The 20,192-nt window shown below is 43.7% G+C and overlaps 1 protein-coding gene across 1 annotated transcript; it reads right to left on the bottom strand.

Moving 5' to 3' along the window:
* Window positions 1–6,527: 6,527 nt before the first annotated feature.
* On the bottom strand, window positions 6,528–9,136 carry LOC125537734 (putative receptor protein kinase ZmPK1). Its single transcript, XM_048701055.1, has one exon. It carries the CDS (start codon window positions 9,133–9,135, stop codon window positions 6,718–6,720), a length of 2,418 nt encoding a protein of 805 aa, XP_048557012.1. The 5' UTR covers window position 9,136; the 3' UTR covers window positions 6,528–6,717.
* Window positions 9,137–20,192: the final 11,056 nt, after the last annotated feature.

Consider the following 20,192-nt stretch of genomic DNA (forward strand, 5'->3'; position numbering starts at 1 on the left):
TTGCGGTGCCATGGATATCCCCAAGCTTAGGCTCTTTCCACTCCTTGTTCCATAATCCATCAAATCTTTCACCCAAAACTTGAAAACTTCACAACACAAAACTTAAGGTAGAAAATCTCGTGAGCTCCGTTAGCGAAAGAAAACAAAACACCACTTCAAGGTACTGTAATGAACTCATCCTTTATTTATGTTGGAGTTAAACCTACTGTATTCCAAATTCTCTATGGTTTATAAACTATTTTACTAGCCATAGATTCATCAAAATAAGCAAACAACACACGAAAAACAGAATCTGTCAAAAACAGAACAGTCTGTAGTAATCTGTAGCTAACGCAAGTTCTGGAACCCCAAAAATTCTAAAATAAATTGCTGGACGTGAGTAATTTATCTATTAATCATCTGCAAAAATAATTAACTAAATAGCACTTTCCAAATAAAAATGGCAGCAATTCTCGTGAGCGCTAAAGTTTCTGTTTTTTACAGCAAGATTAAAAAGACTTTCCCCAAGTCTTCCCAACGGTTCTACTTGGCACAAACACTAATTAAACACAAAAAAACACAACCTAAACAGAGGCTAGATAAATTATTTATTACTAAACAGGAGAAAAAAGCAAGGAATAAAAATAAAATTGGGTTGCCTCCCAACAAGCGCTATCGTTTAACGCCCCTAGGTAGGCATAAAAGCAAGGATAGATCTAGGTATTGCCATCTTTGGTAGGCAATCCATAAGTGGCTCTCATAATAGATTCATATGGTAATTTAATTTTCTTTCTAGGGAAGTGTTTCGTGCCTTTCCTTCACGGAAATTGAAATCTAATATTCCCTTCCTTCATATCAATAATGGCACCAATCGTTCTAAGGAAAGGTCTACCAAGAATAATAGGACATGAAGGATTGTAATCTATGTAAAGAACAATAAAATCTACGGGCACATAATTCCTATTTGCAACAATAAGAACATCATTAATTCTTCCCATAGGTTTCTTAATAGTTGAATCCGCAAGGTGCAAGTTTAAAGAGCAATCATCAAAATCACGAAAACCTAGCAAATCACACAGTCTTTGGAATCGTGGAAACACTAGCACCCAAACCACACAAAGCATAGCATTCATGATCTTTAATTTTAATTTTAATAGTAGGTTCCCACTTATCATAAAGTTTTCTAGGGATAGACACTTCCAACTCAAGGTTTTCTTCATATGATTGCATCAAAGCATCAACGATATGTTTGGTAAAGGCTTTATTTTGACTATAAGCATGAGGAGAATTTAGCACGGATTGCAACAAGGAAATACAATCTATCAAAGAGCAATTATCATAATTAAACTCCTTGAGATCCAAAATAGTGGGTTCATTGATATTTAAAGTTTTGACTTCTTCAATCCCACTTTTAACAATTTTAGCATCAAGATCTAAAGATTCCAAATTTTTGGAACGTCTTCTAGGTAAAGGTGGATCATATTCAGCCCCATCATTATCAAGATTCATATTGAAATACAAATATTTAATAGGGGACACATCAATAACTTTAAGATCTTCATCTTTATTATCATGGAAACTAGAAGAACACGCTTTTATAAAGCAATCTTTCTTAGCACGCATCCTAGCGGTTCTTTCTTTGCACTCATCAATGGAAATTCTCATGGCTTTGAGAGACTCATTGATATCATGCTTAGGTGGAATAGATCTAAGTTTCAAAGAATCAATATCAAGAGAAATTCTATCAACGTTCCTAGCCAACTCATCAATCTTAAGCAATTTTTCTTCAATCAAAGCATTGAAATTCTTTTGCGAAGTAATAAATTATTTAATATTAGATTCAAAATCAGAGGGTATTTTATTAAAATTTTCATAAGAATTATTGTAGGAATTACCATAATTATTAGAGGAATTACTAGGATACGGCCTAGGATTAAAGTTTCCTCTACGCGCGTTGTTACCAAAATTATTCCTACCAACAAAATTCACATCCATAGATTCATTATTATTCTCAATTAAAGTAGACAAAGGCATATAATTAGGATCAGAAGAAACACTTTTATTAGCAAATAATTTCATAAGTTCATCCATCTTTCCACTCAAAACATTAATTTCTTCTATCGCATGCACTTTCTTATTAGTAGATCTTTCAGTGTGCCATTGAGAATAATTAACCATAATATTTTCTAGGAGTTTAGTAGCTTCTCCTAAAGTGATTTCCATAAAGGTGCCTCCCGCGGCCGAATCTAAAAGATTTCTAGAAGCAAAATTCAATCTGGCATAATTTTTTTGTATAATCATCCATAAATTCAAACCATGTGTAGGGCAATTACATACCATTAATTTCATCCTCTCCCAAGATTGTGCAACATGTTCATGATCAAGTTGCTTAAAATTCATGATATCGTTTCTAAGAGAGATGATCTTAGCAGGAGGAAAATACTTAGAGATAAAAGCATCTTTGCACTTATACCACGAATCAATATATTTTTAGGCAAAGACGAAAACCAAGCTTTAGCACGATCTCTAAGCAAAAAAGGAAATAGCTTCAATTTAACAATATCATTGCCCACATCTTTCTTCTTTTGCATATCACACAAATCAACAAAGTTGTTTAGATGGGTAGCGGCATCTTCACTAGGAAGGCCGGAAAACGGATCTTTCATGACAATATTCAACAAAACAGCATTAATTTCACAAGATTCAGCATCGGTAAGAGGAGCAATCGGAGTGCTAATAAAATCATTGTTGTTGGTTGATAACCCACAAGTATAGGGGATCACAACAGTTTTTGAGGGAAGAGTATTCAACCCAAATTTATTGATTCGACACAAGGGGAGCCAAAGAATATTCTCAAGTATTAGCAGCTGAGTTGTCAATTCAACCACACCTGGAAACTTAATATTTGCAGCAAAGTATTTAGTAGCAAAGTAATATGATAGTAGTGGTAACGATAGCAAAAGGTAACGGTAACAAAAGTAGTGTTTTTGGTATTTTGTAGTGATTGTAACAGTAGCAACAGAAAAGTAAATAAGCGAAGAACAATATACGGAAAGCTCGTAGGCAATGGATCAGTGATGAGAATTATGCCGGATGCGGTTCATCATGTAACAGTCATAACCTAGGGTGACACAGAACTAGCTCCAATTCATCAATGTAATGTAGGCATGTATTCCGAATATAGTCATATGTGCTTATGGAAAAGAACTTGCATGGCATCTTTTGTCCTACCCTCCCATGGCAGCGGGGTCCTAGCGGAAACTAAGGGATATTAAGGCCTCCTTTTAATAGAGTACCAGACCAAAGTATTAACACATAGTGAATACATAAACTCCTCAAACTACGGTCATCACCGGGAGTGATCCTGATTATTGTCACTTCGGGGTTGCCGGATCATAACACATAGTAGGTGACTATAGACTTGAAAGATAGGATCAAGAACTCTCATATATTGATGAAAACATAATAGGTTCAGATCTGAAATCATGGCACTCGGGCCCTAGTGACAAGCATTAATCATAGCAAAGTCATAGCAACATCAATCTCAGAACATAGTGGATACTAGGGATCAAACCCTAACAAAACTAACTCGATTACATGATAAATCTCATCCAACCCATCACCCTCCAGCAAGCCTACGATGGAAATACTCACGCACGGCGGTGAGCATCATGAAATTGGTTATGGAGGAAAGTTGATGATGACGATGGCGACGGATTCCCCTCTCCGGAGCCCCGAACGGACTCCAGATCAGCCCTTCCGAGAGGTTTTAGGGCTTGCTGGCGGCTCCGTATCGTAAAACGCGATGAATCCTTCTCTCTGTTTTTTTTCTCCCCGAAAGCAAATATATAGAGTTGGAGTTGAGGTCGGAGGAGCTCCAAGGGGCCCACGAGGTAGCCCCCCCCCACCCTCGTGGCTAGGGTGTGGGCCCCCTAGTCTGCATCTTTTGCAGGGATTTTTTATTATTTCCAAAAAGACGTTCCGTGAAGTTTCAGGTCATTCCGAGAACTTTTTTTTCTACACATAAATAACACCATGGCAATTCTGCTAAAAACAGCGTCAGTCCGGGTTAGTTCCATTCAAATCATGCAAGTTAGAGTCCAAAACAAGGGCATAAGTGTTTGGAAAAGTAGATACGACGAAAACGTATCATTGGTATTAGTAAAGTCACACAATTTGGTATTATCTTGAGCCATCGTGACAAGCAAGCAATCCAACACACAATCAAACAAGAGACGGCAAAAAGAGGCAAATAGAGAAAGAGAAGGAGGACAGAGAAAGAGGGCGAATAAAACGGCAAGGGTGAAGTGGGGGGGGGGGAAACGAGAGGCAAATGGCAAATAATGTAATGTGGGAGATAAGGGTTTGTGATGGGTACTTGGTATGTTGACTTTTGCGTAGACTCCCCGGCAACGGCGCCAGAAATCCTTCTTGCTACCTCTTGAGAACTGCGTTGGTTTTCCCTTGAAGAGGAAAGGGTGATGCAGCAAAGTAGCATAAGTATTTCCCTCAGTTTTTGAGAACCAATGTATCAATCCAGTAAGAGGCCACGCACGAGTCCCTCGCACCTACACAAACAAATAAAATCCTCGCAACCAACGCAATAAAGGGGTTGTCAATCCCTTCACGGTCACTTACGAAAGTGAGATCTGATAGATATGATAAGATAATATTTTTGGTATTTTTATGATAAAGATGCAAAGTAAAGAAAGCAAAATAAACGAAAAAGGAAATAGCTTGTTGACGGAAGATTAATATGATGGAAAATAGACCTGGGGGCCATAGGTTTCACTAGTGGCTTCTCTCGAGAGCATAAGTATTACCGTAGGTAAACAAATTACTGTTGAGCAATTGACAGAATTGAGCATAGTTATGAGAATATCTAGGTATGATCATGTATATAGGCATCACGTCCGAGACAAGTAGACCGACTCCTGCCTGCATCTACTACTATTACTCCACACATCGACCGCTATCCAGCATGTATCTAGAGTATTAAGTTCAAAAGAACAGAGTAACGCTTTAAGCAAGATGACATGATGTAGAGGGATAAACTCATGCGATATGAAATAAACCCCATCTTGTTATCCTTGATGGCAACAATACAATACGTGCCTTGCTACCCCTACTGTCACTGGGAAAAGACACCGCAAGATTGAACCCAAAGCTAAGCACTTCTCCCATTGCAAGAAAGATCAATCTAGTAGGCCAAACCAAACTGATAATTCGAAGAGACTTGCAAAGATAACCAATCATACATAAAGAATTAAGAGAAGATTCAAATATTGTTCATAGATAAACTTGATCATAAACCCAGAATTCATCGGTCTCAACAAACACACCGCAAAAGAAGATTACATCGAATAGATCTCCACAAGAGAGGGGGAGAACTTTGTATTGAGATCCAAAAAGAGAGAAGAATCCATCTAGCTAATAACTATGGACCCGAAGGTCTGAAGTAAACTACTCACACTTCATCGGAGAAGCTATGGTGTTGATGTAGAAGCCCTCCGTGATCGATGCCCCCTCCGACGGAGCTCCGGAAAAGACCCCAAGATGGGATCTCACGGGTACAGAAAGTTACGGCGGTGAAATTAGGGTTTTGGCTCCGTACCTGATAGTTTGGGGGTACGTAGGTATATATAGGAGGAAGAAGTACGTCGATGGAGCAACGTGGGCCCCACGAGGGTGGAGGGCGCGCCTGGGGGTGGGGGGTAGGCGCGCCCCCTACCTCGTTGCCCTCTTGGTTGCTTTCTTGACGTAGGGTCCAAGTCCTCTGGATCATGTTCGTTCCGAAAATCACGTTCCCGATGGTTTCATTCTGTTTGGACTGTGTTTGATATTCTTTTTCTGCGAAACTCTGAAATAGGCAAAAAAACAGCAATTCTAGGCTGGACCTCCGGTTAATAGGTTAGTCCCAAAAATAATATAAAAATGTATAATAAAGTCCAATAATGTACAAAATAGGATATAATATAGCATGAAACAATAAAAAATTATAGATATGTTGGAGACGTATCAATGTACAATTTATTTATATGCATTTGGTTGTCCGTTTGATGTTGATTTCGCTGTGCGTTGGTTGATCACGTAGAGTAGGTCACGTTGATCAATGCGTAGTATTGATATAGGATGCCGGATATGAGGTCCATTGATGTGGAGGAAAATTTAAGGCGTGACCGTTCAGTGCCTGTGGACGCGCCTGCGAGCGTCCACGGGCGTTTGAGGGCTCGAATTTGCCGTAGCTGCTCTTAGGATATATTTTTTTCTAAATTAGGCTTTGAGGATGACAATGTTTTCCGTGATGGCATTGGGGGTGGGGGTGGGGGTAATATCTTTCAGTTACAAAAAATGTAATTGCCTAATTGTTGTGCTTTTATGAGATGCCAAATTGACCGTTACCCATTTTTATGAGATTTTCTAGCATGATTCTATATTTTTAACCATATTTTTATTTTATTAAAGTATTGTAATTGTAATTATAGAAACGATGATAGATAGATTTCTATAAAAATTCCTGTAAACCAAAGAAGGCCTTACTCCTTTGGTCTCTGCTCGGAGAGAAGTAAAAAGAAAACAAGTGGTGCCATAGGCAGGTGCAAACCAAACGACATATCAATTGTAATCGCATGCACAGCTAACTGCAATCTTATCTTTTCACGTCTAGAAGACCATATTCAACGTCTCACTACATTTTTGGTAAATCTTTTGACGAATTAATATAGCAAGGAATCCAAGTTATGACAAGTACGCAGGGTGTTCGTCCTCGTCATCGCAAGCTATAAGAGCTTTAAAAATGTCGTCCATGGTCGGCCTGCTGCTCCTCTCCTCCATGCACGATAAGGAGATCTTCAACATTTCCATGGCTTGTTGAGGGTTGAACAGCCCGTTCAGCCTGCTATCCACCAACGACACGACGTCTCCACTCGCTACCACCTGCTTCAGGGCCTGCACAATTTGGCTCATCTGCAGCCGCTCGGCGCGGTCCACTGTCGTCTGTTCAGTTATCCGGCTTCCCATCAGGATCTCCAGAAGCACAATGCCATAGCTGTAAACATCGACCTTTGCGTCAATCGGTAGCCCCAGCACCCACTCAGGTGCCATGTACCCTGCCGTCCCCCTCATCTGGGAGAGCTGCATGCCGTCGGCGACGGCTTTCCTTCCGGATAGCTTGGACAGCCCGAAGTCGGCGATCTTTGGATCAAGGTCTCGAGTGAGTAGGATGTTCTCCGGCTTGACGTCACAGTGGATGACCCACTCCAGACACTCGTGGTGGAGGTAGGCTAGGCCCTTGGCCGCGCCCAGTGCGATCTTGAACCGCTCTCTCCATGCCAGCGCCTTGCCGATGTCCTCGCCGAACAGGTGCCTGTCCAGCGACCTGTTCTCCACGTACTCGTACACCAGCAGCTTGTGCTTTCCCTCGGAGCAGAACCCCCAGATCCTCACCAGGTTGATATGGTTGATCCTCCCAAACACCGCCATCTCCGCCCAGAACTCCTCCTCGCCCTGCACCACGTTTGTCAGCTCCTTCACCGCCACCACGGTGGTCTTGTCAAGCACGCCGCGGTACACCACGCCGGAACCGCCGCGACCGAGCTCCTCGTTGAAGTTTCCGGTTGCTTTCTTGAGCTCTCGATATGTGAACCTTCTGAACTGGGTCCCCATGACCAGCCGGTAGCCGGCCATCAGCGAACTGGGCATGCTCTCCTGGCCTGACAGGAACCACCACGCCGTGGCGATGAAGAGGGCCTCGAGAAATCCTAGCACCGCTGCGAACCAAAAAAGATAGGACAAATTTGGGCCGCTGCTTGGTGTCCCGTACATGTCCGCGTATGCTGGCGGGACGATGGCGGCATTTTGATCGCAGTCGAGTACCGCGGGTGGCGGCGTTGCCGGGGCGTTGAGGTCGCTAGGCAGCTTGAGATATATGGTCCCTTCGGGCGTGGGCGACGTGTAACCGTTGAACAAGATGCCCTTGGGATAGCAACCGCCCTTGCCATCCGTCCTGTATTGGAAGGCGGCGCAGGAGCACATACTCAAGCAGATGGTCTTGCAGTATTGGAACGTGACGGACTGGTTGAACCCGAGGTCGTAGCCGTAGAAGTCGGTGTGCGCCACCTTGACGAACGTGAACCGCTTTTCCGACGTGCTGCAGTTGGTGGCGGTGGTGGTGGGTAGGCTGAAGGTGGGGTTGCAGCCCTTCCTCCAGTCCCGGCGGTCCACCATCTCGTACCCCGGCGCGCAGGAGCACCGGAGGAACGGCTGGTACTCGCAGACGGCGTTCTTGCCGCACAGCCCACGGACGGAGCACGGCTGCTTGACCGCAGCCCACGTGACAGTCCATCCTCCGGCCGCGTCGAGGCTGTACATCCTCACGTTTCCGTCCTGCTCGATGGTTAGCCGCCTCTTGACCCCGGAGGCGCCCAGGTCGGAGGCCTCGACTCGCAGGTTGTCGCTGGAGAGGAACACGCCGGTGTCGTCGAGGACGCCGATGCGTGAGCTGTTGTAGTTGGTCCGGCCGTTGTCGAACACGCTTATGCCCGGGTTAGGCCAGTAGATGCTGGCGATCTCCGGGCCGTCGTAGAGGAGCCGCAGCACGTTGTCGTTGTCGTAGTAGAGGGCGTAGTAGCCGGCGACGAGCTTCCTGTCCTTGGTCAGCGCCTGCGACGGGAGCAGGGTGTCCGTCGGCCAGTCGAAGCTCTGCCACACGGGACGGCCGGTGGACGGGTCCACGACCCGAAGATTGCCGGTGTCGAGGAGGGAGACGGTGAAGTAGTTGTTGCTGGCTGCCTTACTGTCCCACACAGTCGTCCCGTTGGCGTCGGCGAGGGCTAGCTTGCCGTCGGCACCGAAGGATACACGGGAAACCCGGCCGTTCACGGGGGCGCCGGGGTTTGCCGTCCAGACGGCGGTCCTGTCCGTGGCCGCGGTGAACCAGACGGAAAAGTAGAAGGCGTTGTCGACTTCGCCGGCTGGGAGGAAGCCACAGGAGAAGGTGGCGTCCGGCGACACCAGGAAGGGCCGCTCGTGATCTTCCACGGACAGGGATGACCCGGCGCCCAGCGTGTGTCCTACCGATGCTGCAGCACAGGAGCGCAGCGCAAGAAGAGAGATGAGTGGAAGGAGGACTATAAGACTAATCACGAATCTAGCCATGGTCCATGAAATTAATGTCGCGATGGATGTGAGGTACCTGTAGTTCTACTATTTATTGTATTTGTTTTACGTCAGGCCACTTGCATTGTGTTTATTCAACTCTCTATACATACGCCAACGGAGACTAGACAGCCACGTTCATAATACTGTGGAATTGGACTTGTGACTCACTCCTGCACCGTACCATACCAACTTGTTGGACGGATCTTGTATTGGATCCGGTGCAAGTTTTTCTTCGGAAAACTTCAGATCTAATCATTAAAAATGCCACGTCTAACTGTCCCCCGTGTCGTCCCCGCCAGGGCGACTCGGATGGCGCCCAAACCTTAGCCACCAGGGGCGTGCACTCCCGCCTCCCCTGCCTTCGTCATCGCCGGGGGACGCCGCCGGGCTACGCCCGGGGAGCGACGGGCCGACGGCTGTGGTGGGGGACTCCCTCTCTCTCGTGTCTCAGGGGTGGTGCGGGGCCTCTACACGTGTGGAGGCGCGGCCGATCTAGCGAAGCGGCAAAGATGGCTGTGGTCGGCCCTGTCTCGTGCGACGACGGCTGCAGGCGCGTCGGGCAGCCCGGTCACGGGTGGCATCGTACGGCGGCTTGCCTGGTTCGGGTGGCAGCGATGCGGCCGGCAACGGCGGCTCGCTATGAGGCGGCGGCGCGCCATCTAGATTCGGACCGGCGGCGGCGTGGAGGGCCTGGTGGACTGCTCGGTGGCACCTCTGTTCTGGCCGATGCAACCGGCCATGGTGGTCATCTCCTCCGTCGGAGGTGGTTGGCCTGAGGTTGGATGGTCAGATCTCGAGATCTGTCATCTAGTCCAGGCTGCGAGTTGGGAGACATAGTTGCCGGTGAAAACTGAGGCGACGGCAGGCGATGGCGGCATTCTGCATCATTACCTTGATGAAGGCATCATCGTGTAACTACTGTTGACCCACTCGTGTTGCTCCGCGGGAAACCATAGGATCTGGTCTTCCAGATCGGACGATGGCGGCACTACGGTGTCATTTCTTTTTTGGGAGTATCGTTTGTGGAGCAGCGCTGAAGAGAGAGGCGGGAGGTGGTGCAGCTTCGTCTTGAACGGGGCTTCGCTGGAGATGTCAAGTCATGCCTAGACGACAGGTGCTACGCTGTGTTATGCCTGTTCAGCAGGTGCTACGCATGACAGATCTTCCAGAGTCTCCACGTCGGGATGGACAAGAGCACGACGGTGGAGTCGTTAGGCACCGTGGTGGCCTCGATGGATGACCGGACTGGCAAGGATGATGCGGATGTCTCTCCTAAAGATGGGACGGTGGTTCGATGATGATGGCGGCTTCTAAAGCGTGTGCATGTGGTGTATGCTTTAGGTCTGTTGCACCGGTTGTTGGTTCCGATACATTATATGGATGGATCGGCGACGACATCGGTTATAGATATGGGGAGTGAGAGCACTCCATATTACGTTGTTCCCTTTATCATCGCTATGTTACTTGCCCGAGATTCGATCATCGGTATCTTAATACCTAGTTGAATCTCGTTACCGGCAAGTCTCTTTACTCGTTCTGTAATACATCATCCCGCAACTAACTCATTAGTTGCAATGCTTTCAAGGCTTAAGTGATGTGCATTACCGAGAGGGCCCAGAGATACCTCTCCGACAATCGGAGTGACAAATCCTAATCTCGAAATACGCCAACCCAACATGTACCTTCGGAGACACCTGTAGAGCACCTTTATAATCACCCAGTTAGGTTGTGACGTTTGGTAGCACACAAAGTGTTCCTCCGGTAAACGGGAGTTGCATAATCTCATAGTCATAGGAACATGTATAAGTCATGAAGAAAGCAATAGCAACATACTAAACGATCAAGTGCTAAGCTAACAGAACGGGTCAAGTCAATCACATCACTCTCCTAATGATGTGATCCCGTTAATCAAATGACAACTCATGTCTATGGCTAGGAAACATAACCATCTTTGATCAATGAGCTAGTCAAGTAGAGGCATACTAGTGACACTCTGTTTGTCTATGTATTCACACAAGTATTATGTTTTCGGTTAATACAATTCTAGCATGAATAATAAACATTTAGCATGATATAAGGAAATAAATAATAACTTTATTATTGCCTCTAGGGTATATTTCCTTCAGTCTCCCACTTGCACTAGAGTCAATAATCTAGTTCACATCGCCATGTGATTTAATACCAATAGTTCACATCACCATGTGATTAACACCCATAGTTCACATCGACATGTGACCAACACCCAAAGGGTTTACTAGAGTCAATAATCTAGTTCACATCGCTATGTGATTAAAAACCAAAGAGTACTAAGGTGTGATCATGTTTTGCTTGTGAGAGATGTTTAGACAACGGCCTGCCACATTCAGATCCGTACGTATTTTGCAAATTTCTATGTCAACATTGCTCTGCACGGAGCTACTCTAGCTAATTGCTCTCACTTTCAATATGTATCCAGATTGAGACTTAGAGTCATCTGGATCAGTGTCAAAACTTGCATCGGCGTAACCCTTTACGACGAACCTTTTGTCACCTCCATAATCGAGAAACATATCCTTATTCCACTAAGGATAATTTTGACCAATGTCCAGTGATCTACTCCTAGATCACTATTGTACTCCCTTGCCAAACGCAGGGCAGGGTATACAATAGGTCTGGTACACGGCATGGCATACTTTATAGAACCTATGGCTGAGGCATAGGGAATGACTTTCATTCTCTCTCTATCTTCTGCCATGGTCGGGTTTTGAGTCTTACTCAACTTCATACCTTGTAACACATGCAAGAACTCCTTTTTGACTGTTCCATTTTGAACTACTTCAAAATCTTGTCAAGGTATGTACTCATTGAAAAACTTATCAAGCGTCTTGATCTATCTCTATAGATCTTGATGCTCAATATGTAAGCAACTTCACCGAGGTCTTTCTTTGAAAAACTCCTTTCAAACATTCATTTATGCTTTGCAGAATAATTCTACATTATCTCCGATCAACAATATGTCATTCACATATACTTATCAGAAATGCTGTAATGCTCCCACTCACTTTCTTGTAAATACAGACTTCACCGCAAGTATGTATAAAACTATATGCTTTGATCAACTTATCAAAGCGTATATTCCAACTCCGAGATGCTTGAACCAGTCCATAGATGGATCGCTGGAGCTCGCATATTTTGTTAGTACCTTTAGGATTCACAAAATCTTCTGGTTGCATCATATACAACTCTTCTTTAATAAATCCATTAAGGAATGCAGTTTTGTTTATCCACTTGCCAGATTTCATAAAATGCGGCAATTTCTAACATGATTCGGACAGACTTAAGCACAAATACGAGTGAGAAACTCTCATCGTAGTCAACACCTTGAACTTGTCGAAAACCTTTTTGCGACAATTCTAGCTTTGTAGATAGTGATACTACTATCAGCGTACGTCTTCCTCTTGAAGATCCATTTAATATCAATGGCTCGCCGATCAATGGGCAAGTCAATCAAAGTCCATACTTTGTTCTCATACATGGATCGCATCTCAGATTTCACGGCCTCAAGCCATTTCGCGGAATCTGGGCTCATCATCGCTTCCTCATAGTTCGTAGGTTCGTCATGGTCAAGTAACATGACCTCTAGAATAGGATTATTGTACCACACTGGTGTGGATCTTACTCTAGTTTACCTACGAGGTTCGGTAGTAACTTGATCTGAAGTTACATGATCATCATCATTAGCTTCCTCACTAATTGGTGTAGTAGTCACAGGAACAGATTTCTGTGATGAACTACTTTCCAATAAGGGAGCAGGTACGGTTACCTCATCAAGTTCTACTTTCCTCCCACTCACTTCTTTCGAGAGAAACTCCTTCTCTAGAAAGGATCCATTCTCAGCAACGAATATCTTGCCTTCGGACATGTGATAGAAGGTGTACCCAACATTTTCTTTTGGGTATCCTATGAAGACGCACTTCTCCGATTTGGGTTTGTTCTTATCAGGTTAAAAAAATTTCACATAAGCATTGCAACCTCAAACTTTAAGAAACGACATCTTAGGTTTCTTGCCAAACCATAGTTCATACTGTGTTGTCTCAACGGATTTAGATGGTTCCCTATTTAACGTGAATGCAGCTGTCTCTAATGCATAACCCCAAAACGATAGTGGTAAATCGGTAAGAGACATCATAGATCGCACCATATCTAATAAAGTACGGTTACGACGTTCGGATACACCATTACACTGTGGTGTTCCAGGTGGCGTGAGTAGTGAAACTATTTCACATTGTTTTAACTGAAGGCCAAACTCGTAACTCAAATATTCTCCTCCACGATCAGATCGTAGAAACTTTATTTTCTTGTTATGATGATTTTCCACTTCACTCTGAAATTATATGAACTTTTCAAATATTTCAGACTTTTGTTTCATCAAGTAGATATACTCATATCTGCTCAAATCATCTGTGAAGATCAGAAAATAATGATACATGTTGTGAGCTTCAATATTCATCGAACCACATACATCAGTATTGTATGATTTCCAACAAATCTGTTGCTCGCTCCATTGTTCCAGAGAACGGAGTCTTAGTCATCTTGCCCATGAGGCATGGTTCGCAAGCATCAACTGATTCATAATCAAGTGATTCCAAAAGCCCATCAGCATGGATTTTCTTCATGCGCTTTACACCAATATGACCTAAACGGCAGTGCCACAAATAAGTTGCACTATCATCATTAACTTTGCATCTTTTTGGCTTGAATATTATGAATATGTGTATCACTACGATCGAGATCCAACAAACCATTTTTGTTGGTGTGTATGAACATCGAAGGTACTATTCATGTAAACAGAACAACAATTGTTCTCTAACTTAAATGAATAACCATATTGCAATAAACATGATCAAATCATATTTATGCTCAACGTAAACACCAAATAACACTTATTTAGGTTCAACACTAATCCTGAAAGTATAGGGAGTGTGCAATGATGATCATATCAATCTTGGAACCACTTCCAACACACATCGTCACTTCATCCTTAACTAGTCTCTGTTCATTCTACAACTCCCGTTTTGAGTTACTACTCTTAGCAACTGAACCAGTATCAAATACCGAGGGGTTGCTACGAACACTAGTAATATATACATCAATAATCTGTATATCAAATATACCTTTGTTCACTTTGCCATCCTTCTTATCCGCCAAATACTTGGGGCAGTTCCGCTTCTAGTGACCAGTCCCTTTGCAGTAGAAGCACTCAGTTCAGGCTTAGGTCCATACTTGGGTTTCTTCTCCTGAGCAGCAACTTGCTTGTCGTTCTTCTTGAAGTTCCCTTTCTCCCCTTTGCCCTTTTTGAAACTAGTGGTCTTTGTCAACCATCAACACTTGATGCTTTTCTTGATTTCTACCTTCGTCGATTTCAGCATCACGAAGAGCTTGGGAATTAGTTTTGTCATCCCTTGCATATTATAGTTCATCACTAAGTTCTAGTAACTCGGTGATAGTGACTAGAGAACTTTGTCAATTACTCTCTTATCTGGAATATTAACTCCCGCTTGATTCAAGAAATTGTAGTACTCGGACAATCTGAGCACATGCTCACTGGTTGAGCTATTCTCCTCCAGCTTGTAGGCAAAGTACTATCAGAGGTCTCATACCTCTCGACACGGGCATGAGTATGAAATACCAATTTCAACTCTTGGAACATCTTATATGCTCCATGGCATTCAAAACGTCTTTGAAGCCCCGATTCTAAGCCGTTAAGCATGGTGCACTAAACTATCAAGTAGTCATCATATTGAGTTAGCCAAACGTTCATAACGTCTGCATCTGCTCCTGCAATAGGTTTGTCACCTAGCGGTGCATCAAGGACATAATTATTCTGTGCAGCAATGAGGATAAACCTCAGATCACGGATCCAATCCGCATCATTGCTATTTACATCTTTCAACTTACTTTTCTCTAGGAACATATCAAAAATAAAATAGGGGAGCTAAACGCGAGCTATTGATCTACAACATAGATATGCTAATACTACCAGGACTAAGTTCATGATAAATTTAAGTTCAATTAATCATATTACTTAAGAACTCCCACTTAGAAAGACATCCCTCTAATCTTCTAAGTGATCACGTGATCCAAATCAACTAAACCATAACCGATCATCACGTGAAATGGAGTAGTTTTCAATGGTGAACATCACTATGTTGATCATATCTACTATATGATTCACGCTCGACCTTTCGGTCTCAGTGTTCCGAGGCCATATCTGCATATGCTAGGCTCCAAGTTTAACCTAAGTATTCTGCGTGTGCAAAACTGGCTTGCACCCGTTGTAGATGGATGTAGAGCTTATCACACCCGATCATCACGTGGTGTCTGGGCACGACAAACTTTGGTAACGGTGCATACTCAGGGAGAACACTTCTTATCTTGAAATTTAGTGAGAGATCATCTTATAAAGCTACTGTCGAACTAGGCAAAATAAGATGCATAAAAGATAAACATCACATGCAATCAAAATATGTGACATGATATGACCATCATCATCTTGTGCCTTTGATCTCCATCTCCAAAGCATCGTCATGATTTCCATCGTCACCGGCATGACACCATGATCTCCATCATCTTGATCTATATCAATGTGTCGTCACATGGTCGTCTCGCCAACTATTGCTCTTGCAACTATTGCCATCGCATAGCGATAAAGTAAATCAATTATTTGGCTCTTGCATCTTATGCAATAGAGAGATAACCATAAGGCTTTTGCCAGTTGCCGATAACTTCAACAAAACATGATCATCTCATACAACAACTTATATCTCATCACGTCTTGACCATATCACATCACAACATGCCCTGCAAAAACAAGTTAGACGTCCTCTACTTTGTTGTTGCAAGTTTTACGTGGCTGCTACGGGCTGAGCAAGAACCGTTCTTACCTACGCATCAAAACCACAACGATAGTTTGTCAAGTTGGTGTTGTTTTAACCTTCGCAAGGAACGGGCGTAGCCATACTCGGTTCAACTAAAGTTGGAGAAACTGACACCCACCAGCCACCTGTGTGCAAAGCACGTCGGTAGAACCAGTCTCGCGTTAGCGAACGCGTAATGTCGGTCCGGGCCGCTTCATCCAACAATACCGCCGAACCAAAGTATGACATGCTGGTAAGCAATATGACTTATATCGCCCACAACTCACTTGTGTTCTACTCGTGCATATGACATCTACGCATAAAACCTGGCTCTGATACCACTGTTGGGGAACGTAGTAATTTCAAAAATTTCCTACGCACACGCAAGATCATGGTGATGCATAGCAACGAGAGGGGAGAGTGTTGTACACGTACCCTTGTAGACCGAAAGCGGAAGCGTTTGCACAATGCGGTTGATGTAGTCGTACGTCTTCACGGCCTGACCGATCAAGCACCGAAACTACGGCACCTCCGAGTTCTAGCACACGTTCAGCTCGATGACGATCCCCGGACTCCGATCCAGCAGAATGTCAAGGAAGAGTTCCGTCAGCAAGACGGCGTGGTGACGATCTTGATGTTCTACCGTCGCAGGCTTCGCCTAAGCACCGCTACAATATTATCGAGGATTATGGTGGAGGGGGGCACCGCACACTGCTAAGAGATCAATGATCAATTGTTGTGTCTATGGGGTGCCCCCCTGCCCCCGTATATAAAGGAGCAAGGGGGAGGAGGTGCGGCCAGGCAAGGGGCGCGCCAGGAGGAGTCCTGCTCTTACCGGGAGTAGGACTCCCCCCTTTTTCCATGTTGGACTAGGACTTGGGGGGGGAGGAGAGAGAGAGGGGAAAGGAAAGGGGGGGCGCCACCCCCCTCCTTGTCCAATTCAGACTTGGGGGGAAGGGGCACGCGGTTGCCCCTTGGCCTCCTCTCCTCTTCCTCCACTAGGCCCATTAAGGCCCATTAGGTTACCGGGGGGTTCCGGTAACCTCCCGGTACTCCAGTAAAATGCCGAGTTCACCCGGAACACTTCCGATGTCCAAACATAGGCTTCCAATATATCAATCTTCATGTCTCGACCATTTCGAGACTCCTCGTCATGTCCGTGATCACATCCGGGACTCGGAACAACCTTCGGTACATCAAAACATATAAACTCATAATGAAACTGTCATCGTAACGTTAAGCGTGCGGACCCTACGGGTTCGAGAACAATGTAGACATGACCGAGACACGTCTCCGGTCACTGACCAATAGTGGAACCTGGTTGCTCATATTGGCTCCTACATATTCTACGAAGATCTTTATCGGTCAGACCGCATAACAACATACGTTGTTCCCTTTGTCATCGGTATGTTACTTGCCCGAGATTCGATCGTCGGTATCTTAATACCTAGTTCAATCTCGTTACCGGCAAGTCTCTTTACTCGTTCTGTAATACATCATCCTGCAACTAACTCATTAGTTGCAATGCTTGCAAGTCTAAAGTGATGTGCATTACCGAGAGGGCCCAGAGATACCTCTCCGACAATCGGAGTGACAAATCCTAATCTCGAAATACGCCAACCCAACATGTACCTTCGGAGACACCTGTAGAGCACCTTTATAATCACCCAGTTACGTTGTGACGTTTGGTAGCACAAAAAGTGTTCCTCCGGTAAACGGGAGTTGCATAATCTCATAGTCATAGGAACATGTATAAGTCATGAAGAAAGCAATAGTAACATACTAAACGATCAAGTGCGAAGCTAACGGAATGGGTCAAGTCAATCACATCATTCTCCTAATGATGTGTTCCTGTTAATCAAATGACAACTCATGTCTATGGCTAGGAAACATAACCATCTTTGATCAACGAGCTAGTCAAGTAGAGGCATACTAGTGACACTTTGTTTGTCTATGTATTCACACAAGTATTCTGTTTCCGGTTAATACAATTCTAGCATGAATAATAAACATTTATCATGATATAAGGAAATAAATAATAACTTTATTATTGCCTCTAGGGCATATTTCCTTCAATATATGTATATTCATATACCCTAAAACATCCAGGAGCACCATGAAACCCTATTTCCACCGCCGCAACCTTCTGTACCCAAGAGATCCCATTTTGGGTCCTTTTCCGCAGTTCCGCCGGAGGGGGAATCGATCACGGAGGGCCTCTACATCAACTCCATGGCCCCTCCGATGATGTGTGAGTACTTTACTTTAGACCTTCGGGTCCATAGTTATTAGCTAGATGGCTTCTTCTCTCTCTTTGGATCTCAATACAATGTTCTCCTCGATCTTCTTGGAGATCTGATGTAACTCTTTTTGTGGTGTGTTTGTTGAGATCCGATGAATTGTGGGTTTATGATCAAGTTTATCTATGAACAATATTTGAATCTTCTCTGAAATCTTTTATGTATGATTGGTTATCTTTGCAAGTCTCTTCGAATTATCAGTTTGTTTTGGCCTAGTAGATTGATCTTTCTTGCAATGGGAGAAGTGCTCAGCTTTGGGTTCAATCTTGCGGTGTCCTTTCCAAGTGACAGCAGGGGCAGCAAGGCACGTATTCTATTGTTGCCATCGAGGATAAAAAGATGGGGTTTATATCATATTGCTTGAGTTTATCCCTCTACATCATGTCATCTTGCCTAATGCGTTACTCTGTTCTTATGAACTTAATACTCTAGATGCATGCTGGATAGCGGTCGATGTGTGGAGTAATAGTAGTAGATGCAGAATCGTTTCGGTCTACTTGTCACGGACGTGATGCCTATATACATGATCATGCCTAGATATTCTCATAATTATGCACTTTTCTATCAATTGCTCGATAGTAATTTGTTCACCCACCGTAATACTTATGCTATCTTGAGAGAAGCCACTAGTGAAAACTATGGCCCCCGAGTCTATTCTCCTTTATATTAATCTCTCGTCAACAAGCTATTTCTGGCATCGTTTATTTTGCAATCTTTACTTTCAATCTATATCATAAAAATACCAAAAATATTTATATTATCATCATTATCTCTATCAGATCTCACTCTCATAAGTGACCGTGAAGGGATTGACAACCCCTTTATCGTGTTGGTTGCGAGGTTCTTATTTGTTTGTGTAGGTACGAGGGACTTGCGTGTAGTCTCCTACCGGATTGATACCTTGGTTCTCAAAAACTGAGGGAAATACTTACGCTACTTTGCTGCATCACCCTTTCCTCTTCAAGGAAAAACCAACACAATGCTCAAGAGGAAGCAAGAAGGATTTCTAGCACCGTTGCCGGGGAGATCTATGCACAAGTCAAGACATACCAAGTACCCATCACAAACTCTTATCCCTCGCATTACATTATTTTCCATTTGCCTCTCATTTTACTCTCCCCCACTTCACTCTTGCCGTTTTATTCGCCCACTTTTCCGTTCCCCTTCTCTTTTCTAGCTCGTCTTTTTTTCGCTTGCTTCTTGTGTCGCCATGTGTCATCATGGCTAGTCCTTCTATCATTGTTACTACTCCCGATCATGAAGTTCTTAATTTTAAACAAAGGGAGGGAGAAAATCTAAAAGATGCTTGGCATAGAATTTGCAATGCTCAGAATAGATCTACTAGGAAGCAGTCCACTTTCGTTCTTCTTCGTAATTTTTATGTAGGCATCAATCCTTGGAATAGATATATTCTTGATACCATTACCGGAGGGAATTTCTTGGGTAGCCATACTTTTGATTCTTATAATGCTATGATAGATTTGTTTGGCCCTCCACCTCTTTTGGTTAATGGAACTGTTTTAACTTTGGAACATGTGATGCAAAGGCTTGAAATTATTGAAAATAAAGTTGCCTCTGTGGAGTTGATTGAAAATTTGGATAAAAAGATCCATAACGAAATAACTCAATTTGGATCTAAGGTAGGGGTTACTCTGAAAAACTTTAAAGAAAAAGAACCTATAATTAACGAAAGAATAGATCAAGATTTTGCAAGAATTGGTAAACTTGAGGATATCATTACTAATTTACGGTCTACCTTTTCATCTGTTAAAAGTACTCCAAATCCTCCTACTACCAAGATTGCTAAATTAATGCTTGTTCCTAAAAATAAGGGTGAATCTTCTAGTAAGGAAAATGC

This window comes from Triticum urartu, chromosome 1 (assembly GCF_003073215.2).
Source record: "Triticum urartu cultivar G1812 chromosome 1, Tu2.1, whole genome shotgun sequence".
Lineage (NCBI taxonomy): Eukaryota > Viridiplantae > Streptophyta > Magnoliopsida > Poales > Poaceae > Triticum > Triticum urartu.